Source organism: Nyctereutes procyonoides, unplaced genomic scaffold, assembly GCF_905146905.1.
Source record: "Nyctereutes procyonoides isolate TBG_1078 unplaced genomic scaffold, NYPRO_anot_genome, whole genome shotgun sequence".
NCBI lineage: Eukaryota > Metazoa > Chordata > Mammalia > Carnivora > Canidae > Nyctereutes > Nyctereutes procyonoides.
In genome coordinates this window covers 53,582,246-53,603,076 of record NW_026575140.1, presented here as the reverse complement: position 1 = coordinate 53,603,076, position 20,831 = coordinate 53,582,246, and the positions used below count along the sequence as shown (strand labels likewise).

Here is a 20,831-nt window from a genome sequence, read left to right as displayed (position 1 = left end):
ACCTTGGAGTTTTTTGGTAGTATAAGGTTGGGGCCAGGGTGAGTATTCCCTGTGCATGGTCAAGGGCTTGCATGGTACAACTTTCCTCCAGCACCAGAGGAGGGAGTGCCAACACTCATTTATCAGCTTGCCTAGATGTGGAACAGAAGAGGAAGAGAGAGGGATAAAACTTTAAAGCTGTCAGCAATCAAACATCTAAAAATTGAGTCAGACCCTTTATTAAAGAGATCCACTCTATAAGCAGTTCCAAGTAGCCCACAAGGAGGATGGGAAGGCTCTGTATTCTAGGCTAAAGAGGATGAGCCTGAGAGAGGATGAACAGGACTCCAACACCCTCTGGGGCCTTAACACATACTAATGACCAGTACAAGAACAGGACTCCAACACCCTCTGGGGCCTTAACACATACTAATGACCAGTACATCGTGAGGACCTCTTGATGGTGAAAGCAGCACAAACCCAGAGCTGAATTAGAATTGAGTCTGGCACAGTTCTAGGATTGGCCACAGATGCTCTTGGACAGAGTAGAAGGGAAGAAAGATACCCGATTCATTGGCTGGTTTGGAAGGAATTCCTAAATGAAGACATCTGATTACCAAGTTATGCATTTGGGTTTTATTCTTCTGGAAACAGGCAACTCATGGAAATTTTAGCATTGGCATTAACACAAAGTCAATGATTCTAGGGACACCTCAAGAGAGATCTTGACAGGAGTTGCCAGCAGAATGAGTACTGAGATGAAAGGAAGGAGTCAGAGATTTTAAATGTCTGGGCTCCATGACATTTTATGGCAACCCTTCTTGTCCCTCCTTCCATGCAATGCCCTGCAGGCAGGTGCTGCTCAATTTCTGCTGCTACTAATAATCCAAACACTTTATTTGCTAAATCTTGCACATTAGTGGTGCAATTTGCTGAAGGTAACAATCAATACCCTTCTACTTCCTTGAATTTAGCTGGGGGAAAGATCCAAGATTCCAGACAAGAGTATGAAGGAGACAAAATCCTATCCATACTGTTATCTTGTTCCTTGAACACCCCCCCCCCAAAAGCAATTGAAAATGATAGCTTTCTGGATAAACTCCATTTCAAAACAAGATTCTCTAAAATTTCTCAGGCACTTTCATCAATGGAAGGGTTCTATAACCTGGATCGGGACATTGAGGGATCTGCCAAGAGCTGGAAAAAGTTTGTGGAATCAGAATGTCCTGAGAAGGAGAAGTTTCCACAGGAGTGGAAGAACAAGACAGCCCTGCAGCGCCTCTGCATGATGAGAGCCATGCGACCAGACCGGATGACCTACGCCATGCGGTACGGGACACAGGATAGTGGGGAGCCCCTGAGTGTGCGTGGGGCAGTCTCAGCATGGCCTGATTAGGAGAACTGAGCTCAAAGATCATGTGTTCATAGTAACAGGAGCATTTGTACCAACATCCCAAATCCCATAAGGCCTATTGCTCTGTGTTTGTCATGTATTTTCTTAGTATCTAAGTAGATGATTTGGGGGAAAAATGCTCATCAATATCAGCATTGAGAAGGATGCTGGTCACACCTGAAGTGGTGGGAGATGATGGTTCCCAGATAATGAATGGAAGGGTCATCCATAGGAGGAATAACATCTCTCCGACCACAAAGAAAGGAGAGAGAAAGAGCTGTGGCTATAGCTGAGGTGGTAAAAGGATGACAGAAAATTGAGGAGGACTTTATGTGATGACTTCTATTTTCTCTGAGGAAGCATGGTCATCTTGTGCCATGTGCAAGAGGAGGTGGCAGGGTTGGAGCCTGGAGGAAAATGAAGAGTTTTTAATAGAATCTATGACAAATGGGAGAGAAGGCCAACCAGATCCCACCTAGTTAAGATCCTGTGTTTATAATGGTACCAGTCTTCACCATAGGATGGTTCTCCACAGCAACATCAACAGTCCAAGTGTAGATTTAGAGTTAAGTTGGTCCGGAGCATAGCTCAGTTCAAGTTGGCATGTGGGGGCAGGAGTTAAGCAAGGGGAGAGGAAGATATTGGGGAGATAATAACTGGAAGTCATAGGTCATACAGTCTGTAGAGACAGAGCAGATTAGTCACTGCCTGGGGCTGGATGGTAGGAACAGGAATTCTTGAAGTAGGCAGGAGTAATCTGATTGGCATGATGAAAGTGTTCTGAAACCAGATTATGGTGAAGGCTGTGCAATTCAGTAAATTTATCAAAAATTATTGAAAAGTATACTTAAAATAGGTTTTATGGCATGTCAGCTGTCCCTTAAGAAGTTGTTTTTCATTTTTTTAAGGTTATAAGCTATGGAGTCTATACTGGATAGGAAAGAAGTGAAAGAAAGTAAGGGGATGGTTTTATTTTATTTATTTTAATTTTTTTGAGAGAGAGTGCATGCAGGAAAGGAGGTAAGAGGCAGAGGGAGAAGGAAGAGAGAAAATCTTAAGAGATCATTACCTGAGCCAAAATTAAGAATCAGATGTTTAATGGAGCTACCCAGGCACCCTGAATAAAGGGATGATTTTTTTAAAAAAGAAAACAGGCCAAAATACCAAAAATCAGCTGAAGAGATAACAGAGAGAACTGTGTCCTTGGGGAAGAGTTAGAGCCAAGAGTTGGGCCAGGTGATCAATAAGAGGTTGCAGCTGCAAAGTTGGCATAACATGGAAGATGGAAGAGTTTGGAAAGGAACGTTGGTAAGTAGGATAAGATGAACATGAGGGTGCGAGAGCATAGGAGGGCAGGAGGCCTTAAATCCTGAGTAGGGAAGGAAGACCACAAGGATATAGAGCATGGAGGATTTAGCTGCCTGCACACTTTCGGAAAGCATTGATCCTGGCATTCTTCTGGTGGATGATGGTCATGTGACAGGACATGCAGGCTTCACAGAGAAGTGGCATAGTTGGATGGGGATTCAGAACGAGCCCTGACCTAGGACAGCAGGCCAGCATTAGTGACACAGGTGCTAAGTGTGGACCTAACAACCCAGGAACGGAAGTTGGCCCCAGCTCTGTAACTACCTACCAAGGCCATGACCTTGAGTGCATCCTTCCATCTCTGTAGGCCCCCATTTCTCAAGCGTTGTGGTTTTGTGATTGATACATGTGCGTGTACTTTTCCCACAGAGATTTTGTTGAGGAGAAGTTGGGTAGCAAATATGTGGCAGGAAGAGCGCCAGACTTTGCGACCTCATTTGAGGAATCAGGACCAGCCACACCCATGTTTTTTATCCTGTCTCCAGGGGTGGACCCCCTGAAGGATGTGGAAAATCACGGTGAGAAAAACTCCTCTGGGAGCTGAGACTGCACCATGAATGGTCACTCTTTGTGTCCATTGGTCTCTTTTTTCTTGGGTCAAAGTTCAGCATGCAGGGCTTGGTATTTACTGACATAGAGAAGTCAGGGTCATTGCTGAACCAACACCAGGGATCATCATCAGAGAAAGGACCATTCAGAGGGGTACGGGGAAGAGTCCACACTCGCATGTTCATGAGGAGACCTTGTCCTGCCACCTGCCTGCCCACCCACCCTCTCCCCCTTACTTTGGCTGAAGCGATCTTTCTGAAACATAAGTATGACCTTTCAAGGCTCCTACTGCCCTAAAAATAAAGTCCAAACTCCTTACTGTGTCTCACAGGGACCTTCATCCTCCCGTCCCTCCCTATTTCTCCAGCCTTCTTTCCATTATTATGATTTACCACAAATCTGGAGGCTTGAAAGAACACAAATTTGGTATTGTACAGTTCTGGAGATAAGAAATCATAAATGGGTCTTATTGCCTCCCTCTTTTCTTAGAAAAACTCCTGTGATTATATTGGGCACACTGAGATAATCCAGGATAACGTCCCCATCTTGAGGTCCTATATTTACTCACATTGCAGAGTCCCCTTTGCCCTGTAAAGTCATATGTTCACAAGTCCCAAGGGTTAGGACATGGACGTCTTTGGGGATCTATTATTCTGCCTATATTTCCTAATCCTCTCTTTTGCCTTCTAAATGGCAACCATTCTCCCAAGCCTGCTATGTCCCCTCCTGAACCCCCTTCACCAGGCTAGCCTCTATTCATCCTTCAGATACCGATTTCAGTGTCACCACATCCAGGAAGCCCTGTTGACCTCCAAGATTCTAGGCTCCCCTCCCATGTGCTCCTAGAATGCCCTTCTTTATGTCCATCACTTTATAATTGTCTAGTGACTACTATGTCTTCTTAAGAGAGTGAGAGCTTCCTTGGAATCGGGTATCTTTTTATCAGAGTATCCCCAGTTCCTAGCTCTGGGATGGGTACTCAAGAAATATAGACATTAAATGGAGGAATGAGCGAATGAATGGCTAATCAAAACTTATAACACTGGCAAAATGACATTTTGCAAAGTTACATAAAGACGTGATGGGTTAAAAAAAAAAAAAAAGACCTGATGGGTTAGAGCCCAACCCAGGTAATACAGCTCTAAGAGCAGTCTCTCCATTATGCAGTGGAAGGACTCCACAGCCTGTGCCTAGTGCTTGGGGGGTAGTTGAGATGAGCTGAGTCAGTCCTAAAGAATGGATAAGATTAGGGCACCTGGGTGGCTCAGTCAGTTAAGCCCACGGCTCTTGGTTTTGGCTCAGGTCCTGACCTCAGGGTCATGAGATTGAGCCCCATGGGAGGCTCCACACTCTTTAAAAAAAAAAAAAAAAAAAAAAACAGAAAAAGAAAAGAAAGAAGGGATAAGATCTATGGGAGGGAAAAAATTATCTTCTTTACTAATTTTATGTATATTTTTGTAGTCTCCTAGTAATTTCAAGTGACACTTGCATATTTTTAAAATATGGATAATAATTATAAATGAGAAGCAACAGTTCTTGGGTTGAACTGGAAAGAGGAAAACTATCCCCTTTCCAGACATTTGTTCTTTGGGTTTTGGAGGGTTGTTTTGTTTTTGCCAATTTCTGAATTTAGTCCTGGTAGTTGCTTCTCTATTTCCTACTAATCTTATTATCACTAGGTTTTTTTTTTTTTTTAAGATTTATTTACTCTAGAGAGAGAGAGAGCATGCATGACCAGTTGGAGGAGGGCAGAGAATCTCAAGCAAACTTCATGCCTAGCACGGAGCCTGATGCTGGGCTCCATCTTACGACCCGCCGGTCATGAGCTGAAACCAAGAATAGGACGCTTAACCCAGGCGCCCCTTGTATCATTAGTTTTAAATTTATCAATTCTAGATAACTATTTATATTCCCTGATATAAAAAAATAAGAATTTAAGTCCCATTACTGCCCACTAAGACTGTCTACTTTCTGCCACATTTTTTAACAGCTTTATTGAGATGTAATTCATATTCGATATAATTTACCCATTTCAAGTACATGATTCAAAGCTTGCTAATATTTTCACAGGGCTATGTGACTACCACCACAAACTAATTTTAGCAGATTTGTGTCTCTCTGAGTCCCACCTTCTACCCCTGCACCACCAAAAAAAAAAAAAAAACAGAAAACAAAAACAAAAAACCTAGATCTCCTATGCCATCCTGTGTCCTCCCTGGCCCACCACCAATTTACTTTTTGTCTCTAAAGATCTGCCTGTTCTGGACACTTCCTATAAATAAAATCATATATTATAGGGTCTTTCATTGATGTTTCATTTAGCATAATACTTTCAAGTTTCGGGGCACCTGGGTGGCTCAGTGGTTGAGCATCTGCCTTCGGCTCAGGGCGTGATCCTGGGGTCCTGGGATCAAGTCCCACATCAGGCTCCCCGCAAGGAGACTGCTTCTCTCTCTGCCTGTGTCTCTGCCTCTCTCTCTGTGTCTCTCACGAACAAATAAATAAAATCTTTAAAAAAACATATTTTCAAGGTTCATCCATGTTATAGCTGTAGCATATATCATTATCATTCCTTTTTATGGCTGGATAATATTCCTTGTAAATCAATCTAGGAAGTATTATCTTAACAGTATTAAGTCTTTTGATCCATCAGCATAAAATGTCTTCCCATTTATTAATCTCTTTAGTTTCTTTTATTGATATTTTATAGTTCGGGGTGTACAAGTATTGCATTTCTTTTTTCTTAATTGAAGTATGATTAACATACAGGGTTATGTTAGTTTCAAGTGTACAATACAGCAATTCAGCATTTCTATACAGTGCTTAGTGCTCATCACAGTAAGTGTTCTCTTAATCCCCTTGCATTTCTTTAAATTTATTCCTGAGAGGTTTGTTCTTTTTGATTCTGTTGTAAGTGGGATTCTTTCCTTCATTTCATTTTTGGAATAGTCACTCCTAGTGATTTTTGTATATTTTTGTATATTGATCTATCCTGCAACCTTGCTGAACTTGTTTATTCCAATAATTTTCATAAATCCCTTAGGTTTTTTGCAGATACAAGTTTATGTGATCTATGAATAGTTTCACTTCTTCCTTTCTGATATGGGTGCCTTTTTCTTTCTTTTTCTTGCCTAATTGACCTGGCTAAAATTTCCAGCACATTACTAGGTAGAAATGGCAATCTTGGACATCCTTGGCTTGTTCTAGATATTTGAGGAAAATCATTCAGTCTTCACTGTTAAATGTGATGTTAGCTGTGGGTTTTTTATAGCTACCCTTCATCAGATTAATCAGGTTGCCTTCACCAGGTTGCCTTCTAGTTTGTTGAATTTTTTTTATCATGAAAAGGTGTTGGATTTTGTCAAATGCTTTTTCTGTATCCATTGAGATGATATCATCTTGTCCTTTATTCTGTTGACATATGACATTAATTGATTTTTAGAAGTTAAACTAACCTTGCAGAAGCACCTGGGTGGTTTAGTCAGTTAAGCATCTGCCTTTGGCTCAGGTCATGATCCTGGGATCAAGTCCAGGTTGGTCTCCCTGCTCAGTGGGGAGCCTGCTTCTCCCTCTACTCCTCCCCTCAAACTCTCTCACGCGCTTTCTCTCTCTCTCTCTCTCTCTCTCTCTCTCTCTCTCCTCTCTCTCTCTCGCAAATAAATAAGTAAATAAATCTTTAAAAAAGGTTTACTTCCTCTATTGGCTATGTTAACTTAAACAGTGTTAGTGAAACTTCATTTTTTATTTTGTGAATTCTAGATCATTTCACTTGACATCACCCTCTGTAAGCTCAGACTTCAGTTTTCCAACTTGCATCACCTGTGCTTTACTTTTTCCATAGGCAAGGATAAATATATATTCATTCTATTCTGTTGTCATTAATTTTATTCATGCCTAGTCTACAAGTTAACTATATTTGAAAACTGATAGCATTTATGTCATAATTGATATAGACTTATAGTCACCGAAAAGGCAAATAAATATGCTAGGGTTACATTTCCTTCTTCATGGATCCAATGTCTTTATCTTCAGGAGTCTCTCAAAGAAGAATGTTCTCAAAAAGAAGAATGTTCTCAGTATGGAGTTTCAAAGTCATATCAAATTTCAGTGTGCTTCATATTTAGATAATGATTTTCTTATGTAGCTTTTAGTTTTTCCTGGAGTTTCTTAATGTCTTTTCCTTGTTCCTGGGAGAAGAAATGAATGCCTCCTCTGCCATTATCACTAATATTTCACATTTCTTATTTATTGTATGTATTGACTAGGACCTACTTTATCCTTCTTGAAAATGTTCTACCTAGAGTCCACTTATATTCTGCTCTGAAATAAATAAATTTCACGTTAGCCATCTTGGGGCTTTCTTTATATTCTAGTTAAGTAGTATCATTTTTGGATCCTATGTCTTTTATCTTCAATTTTCACCCTAGTTTTGCTAGCATGCACCACCAGAAAAGAATGATGGGAAGTAGAATTTCTGAATCCTTGGGTGTCTAAAAAGGTTTTAATTTTGCCCATCTACTTTTTCAGTAGTTTTGCTAGGTGCAAAATGGTTTTTACTCAGGATGTGTCCACATTGCTTAGCTGTCTTCAAGAAGCCAGTTAATGTTGGGTTGAGGTCACATGCCAGTAGGGTGCTGTTCTTCCCTCCTTTTTTGGTTATCTGGAAACTTTAGGATCATCTCTCTACCTTGTGTTCTGAAATACCATGAGCTGTGTTTGGTTGGTGTGGGTCTTTGTTGAGTTAATTAACAAATAAATGAACATCTGCTCAGCACTCACCATGCCATTTTAAGTGGAAAAGGTATATCTTTATCTCCGGAAATTTTTGCTCTATTATTCTTGGTAAATACCTCTACCATTCACCAAGTTGCTCATCCCTGAAACCTTGGAATCAATAACTTTAGACCCTCCCTTTATCACCCACCACATTTAGTTCTATTAATTCTGCCTTCTAAATCCATTTCAGATTGGTCTCGTTGTTTCTATCTTCATTGTTGCCTCCCTGGTGTAAGTCACTGTGATCTCATTTGGACTGACACAGTAGCCTCCCAACTTCCCAATCTTCTCCCCCTACCTGCATTCTTTTGCCACTCTGCACCCAAAACATCTTGCTAAATCTCAAATCCAGCTGTATCAGTCTCCTACTTAAAACTGTCTAGTGGCTTCCCATTGTTCTTAAGGTAAAGTCCAGTACCACTGACATGATCTATGTAGCCTACATGGCCTGGCCTTTCTGCAAGCCTTGGATCTTAGCTTCTCCCACACTCACTCTACTCAAGCCACATAGTCCCTTTAGATCCTCAGCCACACCATAAGCCTCCCTGACCTAGGGCATTTTCACAAGAGATTTCTTTGATCTGAAACATTTCCCCCCGATGATTCGAGAGTCCAGGACCTGCTCATCCTGCGGGTACCAGCCTCTCCTGACCTTCTCCCTGTAAGACCATTAGTTCCCTCTTATACATGTATGTGCCTCAGAGCATTCCATACACTTCTAATTAAATACTTCTTTCATAATTTAACTTATACTTGCATACCTGCTTGTCACTAAGGTCCTTCAGGTCAAGGACCATGTCCTTATCATTTTTTTAATCAGTACCCAGATGCATAACTAGCAGAGAAAAGGTGCTCAGGAAATATTTGTTGAGTGAATTAACAAATGAACATCTTAAAAATTGTCGTAGCTGAGTTTTTCCTGATTTTCACCCTTTTATAGAGTTCTATATTCCTCTCATCTTCCAAAGGTTTTATTCCTTTCATGTTGGCAAAATCTAGTTCCCTCATTTTGATTCAGTGTCTTCCTTTTTGGAAGCTTTCATATACACTGTTTATGAGCAATTTCCTGCTGTTCTTTGCCAATTGACCTCCATCTATTCCATCATGTACTTTAAGGCTTTCTGTCATTTCAGGGATGCTGACCCTTCCCTGATCTATATTGGTTATTTGTCTCTGAATACATTATTAATCTTAACACATATTTCCTTACCAAAGGCAATATGGCTGTTCATCAACCACAGATTACTTAGGCACCTGTGCCTCCTTTTCTCCCTTCCCTTCCTTCTTGCCTTCTTGATGGTTTGATTTATTTTCTAATTTGCCCATTTAGAACATATACTCTGGTGACAGCCATGCTTTCTGCATCTTGAATCAAATCAGATTGCCTGATGGGCTCCTCTTCTCAAGTCTGGAATCTACATGACTGACTCACACTTTCCCCTCTCTCCCCAGCACCAACTTATTAACTAAAATTACTGTCTCTATGCTTGGGCAGAGTCTGTGTATCAGGCAGTTCACTGTTTTACTCCATGTAGACTCTTACAAAGAGTGGCTGTCCCATTTTTTAGTTTGTGATTTATGTTAACCCCTTCATTTCTTTATCCTTAATTTTCAATGTGCAGTTCTTAATATTGAGTAGGGTTTTAAAACCTGAGAGTCAGAAGTACCTGGGTGGGTCAGTCGGTTAAGCACCTGACTTGATATCAGGTCAGGTCTTGATCTCAGGGTTGTGAGTTCGAGCCCCGTGATAGAATCTAAGCTGGGTGTGGAGCCAAATGAATGAATGAACCAACCTATCTACCTACCTGCGAGTCAAATGAAAGATATGTTGCTTCATCCTCATTCCACCACTGACCCTTGATCAAGAATCTCTGCTTTTCTGGCACCTTTGTGTCTCTTAGTCTCCTCCAGGATTTCCCTTCTTCAACAATTTTGGAGGAAGAGGAGGAGAAGGCAGGGAGCAAGAGGAAGCGCCATCCACTCTCCTTGGCTTCTGTTTTAACACAAAACCTAGCACCATCCACCCCCTCCCCACACTTTCCATCTTCCCTTCTCAGATTAATCCCTTTAAGTGCTTTAATGTAGCCCTCCTTCTCTCTTTCCTCATCACCTCCTTCCTGAATGAGCCATACTTCCTTATTTGCACATTTATTCTCGTCTTTGCTTCTTTTAAAAGCAATCATCCATTTTTTCCCCAATCATCCATAATACCTGCTTCCTAGGGCTCCTGTAGGATAGAAATGAAGTCTCAGACGTGAAAAGACTTTGAAATGTTCAAAGTACAGTAGAATTGTGTGGCATTCGAATGAAGATGATAATTCCTCTGGTCTTTGAGGGCAGTTCAGCTTACTCCTTTTTTTATGTCCTTTCGAACCATAGCTTCGTCCTTGGCCTTCCCAAACCAGGACTCCCCTTTCCACCCAAACTCACAGGCATCTTCTCTGGTCTTTCACTTGACTCTAGCCTGATCTTGCTCTGTCTCTTTCTTCCTTTGTTCAGTCATCTGGCTTTAACAAATAATTCTGTCATTTCCATGTTGTGATCATGAAGAAGCCATATCTACCACCTTTGCCTTCCACTCCTTCCTTTTTCTCTCTCCAAAGTACTGGTCAGGACTATGAGCTCACTTAAATTTTTTTTAAAGATTATTTCTTTATTCATTCATTCATTCACTCATTCATTCATTCACTCAGGAGAGACACAGAGAGAGAGGCAAAGACACAGACAGAGGGAGAAGCAGGCTCCCTGGGCCCGATGCAGGATTCAATCCCAGAACCCTGGGATCACAACCTAGCCAAAAGCAGATGCTCAACCACTGAGCCACCCAGATGCCCCACTCACTTAGATTTTTTTGCAAGCCTGCTACCCGGTGTGTCCAAAGGAACAGTTTTCAATTTAGTGTTCCTGTGGTCAGATTATCAACACTTTGCATGCAGCCTCTTTCTCATTGTTCCTGGTCCTATTCTCTGTTCTTCAACAGTCCATTGGATCTTGGTTAGGTTTGGAGCAAGTGCAGTCTTGGTGAACAGCTTCAAGATTGGTGTGAAATATTACTTTTCCTATTGGGAGAGACTCATTTGTTCATGTGCCAGGGAGTGGGAGAGTGAATAAGGAGATAAAGGTTGATGATACAAGAGAGATGGGATTTAGGGAACGGAAGAATGAAAGGCAGAGGGAGGACACCTCTTCCACTGAGATGAGGATGTGCAGGCATACAGATAAAATGGTAAGGAATTGAAGGGGTTCCCGCTTCATGGCATATGTTTCCCAAGGAGTGAAGAAAGCTGCTGGGAGTAAGTAGGGTGGGACCTCCTGAGAAATTTAAAAGAAGAAGGGAATGGGCAGTACAGCCAACTTCTGGGCATACCGAAAGATTGCCAAACAGCGCTGAGGGTGCGAATCATGAACTTGGGGTGGTTCCAATTCACCGAATGTTTTTTTCCCGTCCTCTCTTGTTAATTCATCCAAGATGGAGACTTTAGAAAACGTTGGGTGGTGCAGAAGTAGAAAGGGCGCCGGAGTTGAGGATTTTGTAAGATAAGCATTAAGAGGGATCCCTGGGTGGTGCAGCGGTTTGGCGCCTGCCTTTGGCCCAGGGCGCGATCCTGGAGACCCGGGATCGAATCCCACGTCGGGCTCCCAGTGCATGGAGCCTGCTTCTCCCTCTGCCTATGTCTCTGCCTTGTCTCTGCCTCTCTCTCTCTCTGTGACTATCATAAATAAATAATTAAAAAAAGATAAGCATTAAGATTAAGGATTCTTGAATCCATATTAAAATAAGAAAGAAGTAAAAGTGAAGATTAGAAAAAATAGAAGAGCCAATGGACTGGACATTTCACAGGTAGAATAACAGGTAAGGAGCGAGAAACAGAGTGAACAGCCTGGAAAGTAGAAAGGGATAGGAGTAGATGTGAATGAAGAATGCGTCCGACAGGGGACAGTTCTCCATGATAGTGAAGTCCTGGTGCAGCCACGGGGAATGGGTAACAGAGTGAATAGAGTTCAGTTCTTTGAAGATGATGAAGCATGAGGCTGGAGGTTGCCTGAGTCCTCCATTGTGACATTGAGGTTTACCCGAAAAATGATGAAATGGGACGTATGCAAGATTTTGAACCCAGTTCCAGAGAGCCTAATAGAAATGAATCTCACCGGGAAGTTGGTGGAAGGCAGAGAACCTAGAAGTTAGTAGATAATATAGCCAGGTGGCACATGCTTTAAAAGAAAAGGGGGTTTCAGACAGGGATGGGAAGAAATAACCTGCAAGTGGCAAGAGTCAGCTAGAAAAACATTCCCCTTCCTCCCAGCCCCACAGGTACGTGGAGTTCGGGAGAGGGCCACGGAAGGTGCCATGTCCTTAGAGACAGGAGGTCAAGGAGGCATACTTGGGAGGTGTGAAAGGAGGTTTACAATGGGCACCATGCTGGCGGTGGAGAGTGGGAAAGAAGATCAGAAAAGGAAAGATGAGTTAAAGGTAGCGGGAGTGGGGGGCATGGAAGCCAGGGTGCAAAACAGTATGAAGGTGAGAACCCAAGAGGACATGGCTGGCGAGAGGGGCTCGCTGATGACCTGGCAGGGCATCCCGAGAACCTCATGGTTGAAATGGAAGGACCCCACAAGGTTGCCCTGGCACATCACAGGGCTGAGCGTTCAGTCCTTGTAAGTCCCATCAACACTTCCCCTTTCTCAACATCTCCACGTCAGCCTCATCATCAGCCTAGACTAGACTAGACCTCAAGCCTAGACTAATGCAAGCTGATCCCAGCCTGAGCAAGCCAGACTCTGCCCTGGACAGTCTTTGCAGTCCCGGTTTGCAAACTAATCTTCAGTGAGCCCTCTTCTCCTGCATCTCGCCGACAAAGAAAAGAAATCGGCTCTTTTGTGGGTAGGAACCTCACTGAGAGTATCTAATAATCCTGGCAGCTTTTATCCTGGTATTTTCTCTGGAATAAGTTGTTTATATTGCAGTTTCCAAAGCTGACATCAGATCTATTGCCAGTAAGGATTTATAGTTTAATAAGGGTGTTTCTTGGGTTCATCTCAATTGAATCTCTAATAACTCTTCCTCGCTACAAAAAGTCATCTCACTTTGTCTTATACAGAGTTGCAAAGGATACTCTGTACCTTTTCTTGTGTTTAAAAGAAATATCCAGTATTGACAGCTTTGTTTCAATTTTCTTGCACAAGTATCAAACTGCATTTTCAATTTCAGTTCCTGTGAAAAGAAACGTTTAAGGACATATTTTTATCTTTTTTCTATCCTTCTATTTCTTCTCTTTTCCCTCATGTACTTTATTTTCCTAGAGAAAAAATTGCTCGATGATTCCTTCATGGTAGCATACACTTTTATAGCTGATGTCCAAGGAGGGCTGGTCTCTATATTAAGGTTAATTGCATTGGATAAAGTTTTTCCTGGGCATGCAGAACACCCAGTGAGATGGTTGTGATGTGTGTTGCTGTAGCAGCTCCCTTGCTGCATCCCCAATACCAGCCACCCCTCCCAGGATGCAGAACATCTACCCCTGAACAGCCAAGCCCTTTCTTGTCTTACCTTCTGCTTCTCTTTGCTCCCACTCATGCAGAATGGTGAGATAAAACGTCTCTGTTTGTTGGGAAAAATAGGGGGGGGGGGTAATAAGAGTAAAGTCCAGGAAGCCAGAACTACCTGAGTCCTGCCTCTACCAACCACACCTCCCATTAGAGTTTGGGGGGTACAATACATATTCAGAGGACAAAACAAGTCAGAAAGAACCAAACCCACATTCTTGCTCATCTGGTGGCCATCTCGGCCTCTAGGGTAGTGGGCCGATGCCTGGGCTTCAGGTGGAAGCTGCACAGAAGGGCATCAGCACTTGTGCTCATCCTTGGGGATTAAGTGAGGGAGGAGGGTTGAAGCCCAGATGAGTGCCTCCTTTGGTTTGGGGGCACAAAGCTGGAAGATGTATCCCCCACCCCGCAACACACTCCTGAAAGGAAGAGGGTTCACGTGTGCAGCTCGGGTGTGGGTTCAGGTACACCTGTGTTGGAGGATGATGTGGAGACGGGCATCTCCTTATGAGCACAGGCCAACACAGATTGTGGACACGAGAGGTAATAAGGACAACTCCATACCCCTTTCAGGTAAAAAGCTCGGATACACCTTCAACAACAGGAACTTCCACAACGTGTCTCTGGGACAAGGACAGGAGGTAGTGGCTGAGGCTGCGCTGGACCTGGCTGCTAAGAAGGGTCACTGGGTTATTCTGCAGGTACGGCCCCCTCTGCCCTGATTGGGGTCACACCCGTCTGGACCTCACATAACCATCGCAGGGCTCCTCTGTCCTCTCTTCCCCTCTCCCCTTCCTGTCCTTCCACACCCTTGCCCGTCTCCCTGCATGATCTTCTCTCCTTCCCTCTTCCATGGTCCTCACATCCTCACCCCTCCCCACGACTCCTCGCCCCTTGCAGGCCTCTGCCACTCTCTCTAGTTTAATAGCTCCACTGACATTCCTGTTGGGCACCTGCTCAGGGAGCGGGTATCCAGCTGAAGACCTCAGAGGGTGGGTCTTGTTCACAGGCTGACCTCTTCCCACACGTAGCACAGAACCTCCTACTGCTGTGCCCTTCTGCTGTCCTCTGCGTTCTCCATTACACGCATGACTACAACAGCACACATGTCACTGGTAACTTCACTGACCACCCCATGTCCCTGCTTTATGTGACTTGCAGGGGAGCTGGGGCTGCGGCAAAGCAAGTGGCCCACGTCTCTTTTCCTCTAAATGGCCTACAGCCACCTCTGTTAGGGCGCTCTGGCTGTGCTGCAGTGACTTAGGTTATGACTGTGTCCTTTGCTACGTTTCCTTAAGGAGAACCTGCTCCTTAGTCCCCTTCCCGCACCCAGCACACCACCAACACCACGAACAGAGTAAACACCCAACAAAAGCCTGCTGGGGAACAGAATCAATGAAGAAATCAATGCAAGGAAAAACAAACAAAGCAAGAAAGGTCACTCCCATCCCATCCTGGCTTTTGATTACCTAGAACTTCGTCTGTATCCCGACCAGTCACTGGGCCACATCTGAGAACAGCCACCCAGGGTTTGGGACCTTCGCCCTCCATTTTCCTGTCATTCTCTTGAACCTGCCTTTTCCCGGGACTCTTTTTCCAGAAACACAAGAGAACAGATAGCACCACCCCGCTAACAGACCCCTGACTTTCCAGGCAGCCCACTGAAGACGTGGCTCCCACAGAGTGATTATAAATGAATTCCTTAACAAATGTTCATTTCAACAGCCACTCCTAACGCTTACATAGCATTTTACAGTCTGCAAAGCCCTTGCAAATCCATTACCTTTGGTTATTTGCAGCAACCCTGTGAAATAAGTATGGCCAATATTATTTTTATTTCTCCTTTTATAGAAGAGAAAGCAGCAAGCACCCAGAGACCAGATTGCTGTGGCCAAGTACTGTGCTCAGTGCTGATCAGTGTACTTAAGGCTCTGTGAGCAGGCTTCCTCAAAGATTTATCGAGGAACTTTTTATCTGTCCATCATAATGAAACATATGGCAAAGAAGCAGTCCTTGCCAAAGTGAATGGTGCATTCTGCAGAGGATTGTTGAGAAATAAATGTAGGTTTGGACAGAGAGACAGATAGATAGGAATCACGGGGGGGTTGGGGTGTGGGGAAATGGGCTCAGAGACGAGACAGAGGTACCTGGGCTTGGAGTAGGAAGCCTTCCCAGTGTCTGAGCAGTAATGCCTCCGTTTGTTGTAGGAAGATAAGTTTGGCAACAATGAACAGAATGGTTTGGAGAGAGGACTCAAGAGAGCCAGCTAGAAGTTTAAATCAGTGCTTGTCAAATTTCAACACACATATAAATCACTGAAGGATCCTATTAAAATGCACTGAATCAGGAAATCTGAAAAAAAAAAAAAAAAAAAGGAAATCTGGGTAGGGCTGAAGAGTCTGCATCTCTAAACCGGGCCCAGGTAGTCCCCACATTGCTGGTCCACGGGCCCCCAGTTTTGAGTATCCAGGGTTCCATCATCCAGGCATGGGGATCTGGATTTGGGGTGTCTGCATGGTGTGTTTGACTCTTCAAGTATGGCCCACACACCAGCATCTTGGACAGTGCCTGGAACTTGTTAAAAATGCAGATTCTTAGGCCCCACCCTAGACCCAGGAATCTTTGTTTTAAGAAGCCCTGCAGGAGTCAAGTGTAACAACTGTGTGCTTGAGAGACTTGGGAGAACAAGAGATAGGGTTCAACCACAAGATACTGGCAGGTCTCATCACTGGGAACCCAAAGGCACTTACTGTGATGAGCTTTATTTGAAGAGAAGGCCATGTCCCTTCTGCAGCTACCTTGCTGAAACTGTCTGCCACTAATGAAACTAAGTAGATGTCTGCACTGTGGGGGGGGGGGGGTCTTCCTTCCCACTAGAACATCCACCTGGTGGCCAAGTGGCTCGGCACCCTGGAGAAGAAGCTGGCAGAGCACAGTGAGAACAGCCACCCAGAACTGAGGGTCTTCATCAGTGCGGAGCCTGCGCCCTCCCCTGAGGGCCACATCATCCCACAGGGCATCCTGGAGAACTCCATTAAGATCACCAACGAGCCCCCCACAGGCATGCATGCCAACCTGCACAAGGCTCTGGACAACTTCACTCAGGTACAGCCCTGGGAGGGAGGGAAGAAGAGCACTGCCCCTCACAATTAGCTGACCCAACTGGGTAGAAGTGCATCCAACCACAAGGGGGAAGGGGGATGAGCTGCAGCACAATGTGTCCCCTTTGTGACTGACCTCTTCCCACTGCCCTCTAAGTACAGCCCAGCTGTCAGTTCCTGGGTACACCCGGGGGAACCAAGCCTAGGGTTTGTCTTCGACAAGAGGTGTGGGGAAATGTTGCACAAGTCTACTGCTCAGGGAGAGTCCGCGATGGAGAGGACGCATTGCTGTAAATCTACCTGGTGTGATACACTAGCCACACGCTTACTGGCCAAGCATGTTGTCTTCAAGCAGGGGGTTGACTCTCATGTTCAGAGGAGACCTGTTGCCATCTGTATGCATCTTGAGTGTCCAGGGTTCAGATAACCCAGGTGTCAGAAGTGGGATCTGGACATGGAACATAACCACGTGATAGGCTCTTAAATTGTGGTTCCCCAGAATAGCAGCAGCAGCAGCAGGACCTGGAAACTTGTTAGAAATGCAAGTTCTCAGGCCCTGGTCTAGGCCTACTGAATCAGAAACCCAGGAATCTGTGTTCTAACAAGCCCTCCGGGGGATTCCATTGTACTGTCAATTCTGAGAACACTAAGCTGCAATCTGCCTATTGCAACATGGAGTAGAAAGTAGTCTTTCTTATCCAGGGGCCTTTTTTTTCCCTTTCCTTTAAAATTATTTTCCTAAGTAGGCCTTAACTAAGCTCCTAAGTACTCTGTACCAGCAGTCAAAACGTCTAAATTTTCTATGTTTTATTTTCCACATAGGAGAAATAATACCTTCTTAGCTCTGAAATCTACAGCCTTCTGTCCAGAAGGCAATAGCTAGTTCCAAGCAAATCCATTTTTATGCCCTGAAAAGGCACTGGCTGCCCAACAGTGTGAACACATGTCATGCCACTGAACTATACAGTTAAAAATGTTTAATGAAATAAATTTTCGTTGTGTACTCTACCAGGATTTTTTTTAATTCATAATTGAAAAGTAAAAGGCACTGGAGGGTACCTCTGTGGTCCAGTATGTTAAGTGTCTGCCTTTGGCTCAGGTCATGATCTCAGGGTCCTGGGATCGAGCCCCATGTCAGGCTCCCTGCTTGGTGGAGTCTGCTTTTCCCTCTCCCTCTGCCCCTCTCCCCTGTTCATGCCTTCTTTGTCAAATAAATAAAATCTTAAAAAAAAAAAAAAAGGGCACTGGGATTCAGTCTGCTAGCTCTATCAAAGGACACAATGAGAGACCACTCTCAGATCTTTTGCCTTGAAGGTCTTGAACAGATCAAGGGAGAAGGGCAGCAGATGTCTCTGATGCTGTGTCTCCTAGTAATTAATATTACAATATTATGCCTCAGTAGGATTATTATCATCTATAGCCACCTTCTGGCTTCAACTTCTCAGCCTCTTGTTCATGGGTTTCTGTCCCTTGCAAGCCCCTTGTCTAGTCCTGGTTATCAGGGAAACACATCCCAAGGGATGCAGGCTTTTTCTGGTTATGCCAGCCCTACCACACTTGGGTTTTGGGCCATTTATAGCCATCTTCAGTAATTCATTCTGAGAAAGAGAGATAGATTTATGAGTATATTCATTGCTCACATGTGTTTTAATTGTTCCATTCTGCTTTTACAACTGCCCTAGAACAGAGGCCAGGTTAATACCTCCTATTATTCATTCTCTTCCTTCAGAGTCCTATTTTATCCATTTAAGGGACAAATGGCAGAACTGAGCTCTTTTATCCCCACTGGCCTTGATGTTTTGGGATGAATATTTTATTCTGATTTTGTCTGAGTGGGCCACTGTCAACCAGGCTCGGCATCTTGATGTATGACTCTTTGTCTTGGTACTTAGAGGTATTTTTCATCAAGGCCCAATTTTTTCAAATAAGTCAAAAGTAACAAAAGGGGGACGCCTAGGGGGGGGCCCAGTTGATTAAGCATCTGCCTTTGGCTCAGGTCATGATCCTGGGGTCCTGCTTTGCAGGGAGTCTGCTTCTCCCTTTCCTTCTGCCTGCTGCACTCCCTGCTCGTGCTCTCTCTCTCCCTCTCTCTCTCTCTCTCTCTCTCCTCTCTCCTCTCTCTCTCCCCCCCATCCCCAAATAAATAAAATCTTTAAATAAAAAAAGTATCTCTCTCATAAAAAAAGGAAGTCACAAAGGAAGCAAAGGAAGCATCCTGTCTGTAGAGAACAGCTCCACCCAGAAAGCAATTAAGTTGTCACTTGCACCAGGCAGTGACTCTGTCTTCTGTACCACCTCTGACCTTTCACATCCATAGCTTTGTGCCAAAAATGGTGCCCAACAAAGGCACAGGGTGACTCCAATATATCTAGAGAGAGATAGAGACCATCCTGGGGTTCATTATGGAAAAAATAAGATCTACTAAAAGTTTAACTGGTCCTGTTCTCCTCTGCTTTTCCTGCCCATGTGAGCAAAGTCTAAGGACCAATTCTCAGATAAAATGCCAGGACTTAACCCAATCTGATTCACGTGAGCTTTCTGAGTGCTCCTCTCAGGCTCTGTTGCAACATCTTGTTCCTTTCTCATCAAAAAGGGTCTAACTCAGAGGAAATTATTGTTAATTCCAGGCAATCTAGGGATTCTTGTCCTACTACCCCTTCAAAATGCAGGCTTTCCCCCTCTGCCACATTATCACCACCATCCCCCTTTAAATCTGCCACATACAAGCCCATTGCCTTCCTCTGCACTCTCTCACTTTCCATTTCTTCCTTCTGGCTTTTCTTTAATCCCTCTTGATGAGACCCACTTTTTCCCTTGCCTTACATGCTACAGCCAGGACCTCTCTGCACTCTTGTTCCTGCAGCCACATGGCCAGTCACCCCTGTGTAAGTTTAGTGGAGCAGTTGGCACGGTGAAGGGCACAGTATTCCTCCTCCTCTCATGGCTCTGATGCTCATCTTCTTCCTGGCTCACACATTGATTACACCCACTCTGGTCCATGATGGGCAAGAAAAGCATGGTGTGGCAGGAAGGGGCGAAATCAGAAATAATGCTGTAGGGGTCCCCAACCACACCTCAGCACAAAATGACACTCATGACAGATGCAACTCTCATGACCCATAACCCTGTTTTCCATTAGTTCTGCTTGGGAACTTAGTTGGCATGTTCATGGGTACAAACATTAACTGCAAACCAAACCTTGTAATAACCTGAATCTAAACCTTAACTCAGATTCTAAATTTTTTTTAATTTTTATTTATTTATGATAGTCACAGAGAGAGAGAGAGAGAGAGGCAGAGACACAGGCAGAGGGAGAAGCAGGCTCCATGCACCGGAAGCCCGACGTGGGATTCGATCCCGGGTCTCCAGGATCGCGCCCTGGGCCAAAGGCAGGCGCCAAACCGCTGCGCCACCCAGGGATCCCCCTTAACTCAGATTCTAAACTAGAACCCAACCCCTCTGCCAGGTCCCCACAAACCCTAATCCCATGCCTACCCACAATGCAATCTATAGTCCTATTGCAGCTCAAAACCTAACCAGGATGTAACTTCCAGCCACCATAACCCACACCCTGGTCCACACTGCATAACAGCAGATCTGTGCTAACATTGGAGGCAACACTTTCTTTTCAGGACACGCTGGAGATGTGTTCCCGGGAGATGGAGTTTAAGAGCATCCTCTTTGCTCTTTGTTACTTTCACGGGGTGGTGGCAGAGAGACGGAAGTTTGGGCCACAAGGATGGAATCGTTCCTACCCCTTCAACACTGGGGACCTCACCATCTCTGTGAATGTGCTCTACAACTTCCTAGAGGCCAACACAAAGGTAGAGTTTCCTGCCAGCACAGCAGAGGGAAGGCAGGGGCGGGGGGGAGGATAGGCCAGGAGGGATGATGATGTAGCATCAGCACAGGGAGAAGAGGCACACGCTGGGGATGGTCTACACCCTCTCCAAGAACAGGAAGGAAAGGCCAGTCCAGGACCAGCATGAGGCCAATAAGAACACCATGGTGAGGTTAGGGCCAAGAAAGTTCAGGAAAGCAAACCAGTGACTCATGACTGGTGTGAGTCCATCCCTTGAGTCTTTGTCCCAGAAGCCACCAGATCATCCCTGTGCACTTGA

At 44.4% G+C, this 20,831-nt stretch overlaps 1 protein-coding gene across 1 annotated transcript in view; it reads left to right on the top strand.

Moving 5' to 3' along the window:
* DNAH9 (dynein axonemal heavy chain 9) overlaps positions 1 to 20,831 on the top strand; it is a 325,287-nt gene that overhangs the window by 266,976 nt on the left and 37,480 nt on the right. The window contains exons 60-64 of the mRNA XM_055307050.1: positions 1,115 to 1,308; positions 3,110 to 3,258; positions 14,183 to 14,310; positions 16,487 to 16,714; positions 20,343 to 20,534. Of these exons, the coding sequence (XP_055163025.1) occupies positions 1,115 to 1,308; positions 3,110 to 3,258; positions 14,183 to 14,310; positions 16,487 to 16,714; positions 20,343 to 20,534 (891 nt within the window). The remainder of the gene's footprint in view (positions 1 to 1,114; positions 1,309 to 3,109; positions 3,259 to 14,182; positions 14,311 to 16,486; positions 16,715 to 20,342; positions 20,535 to 20,831) is intronic.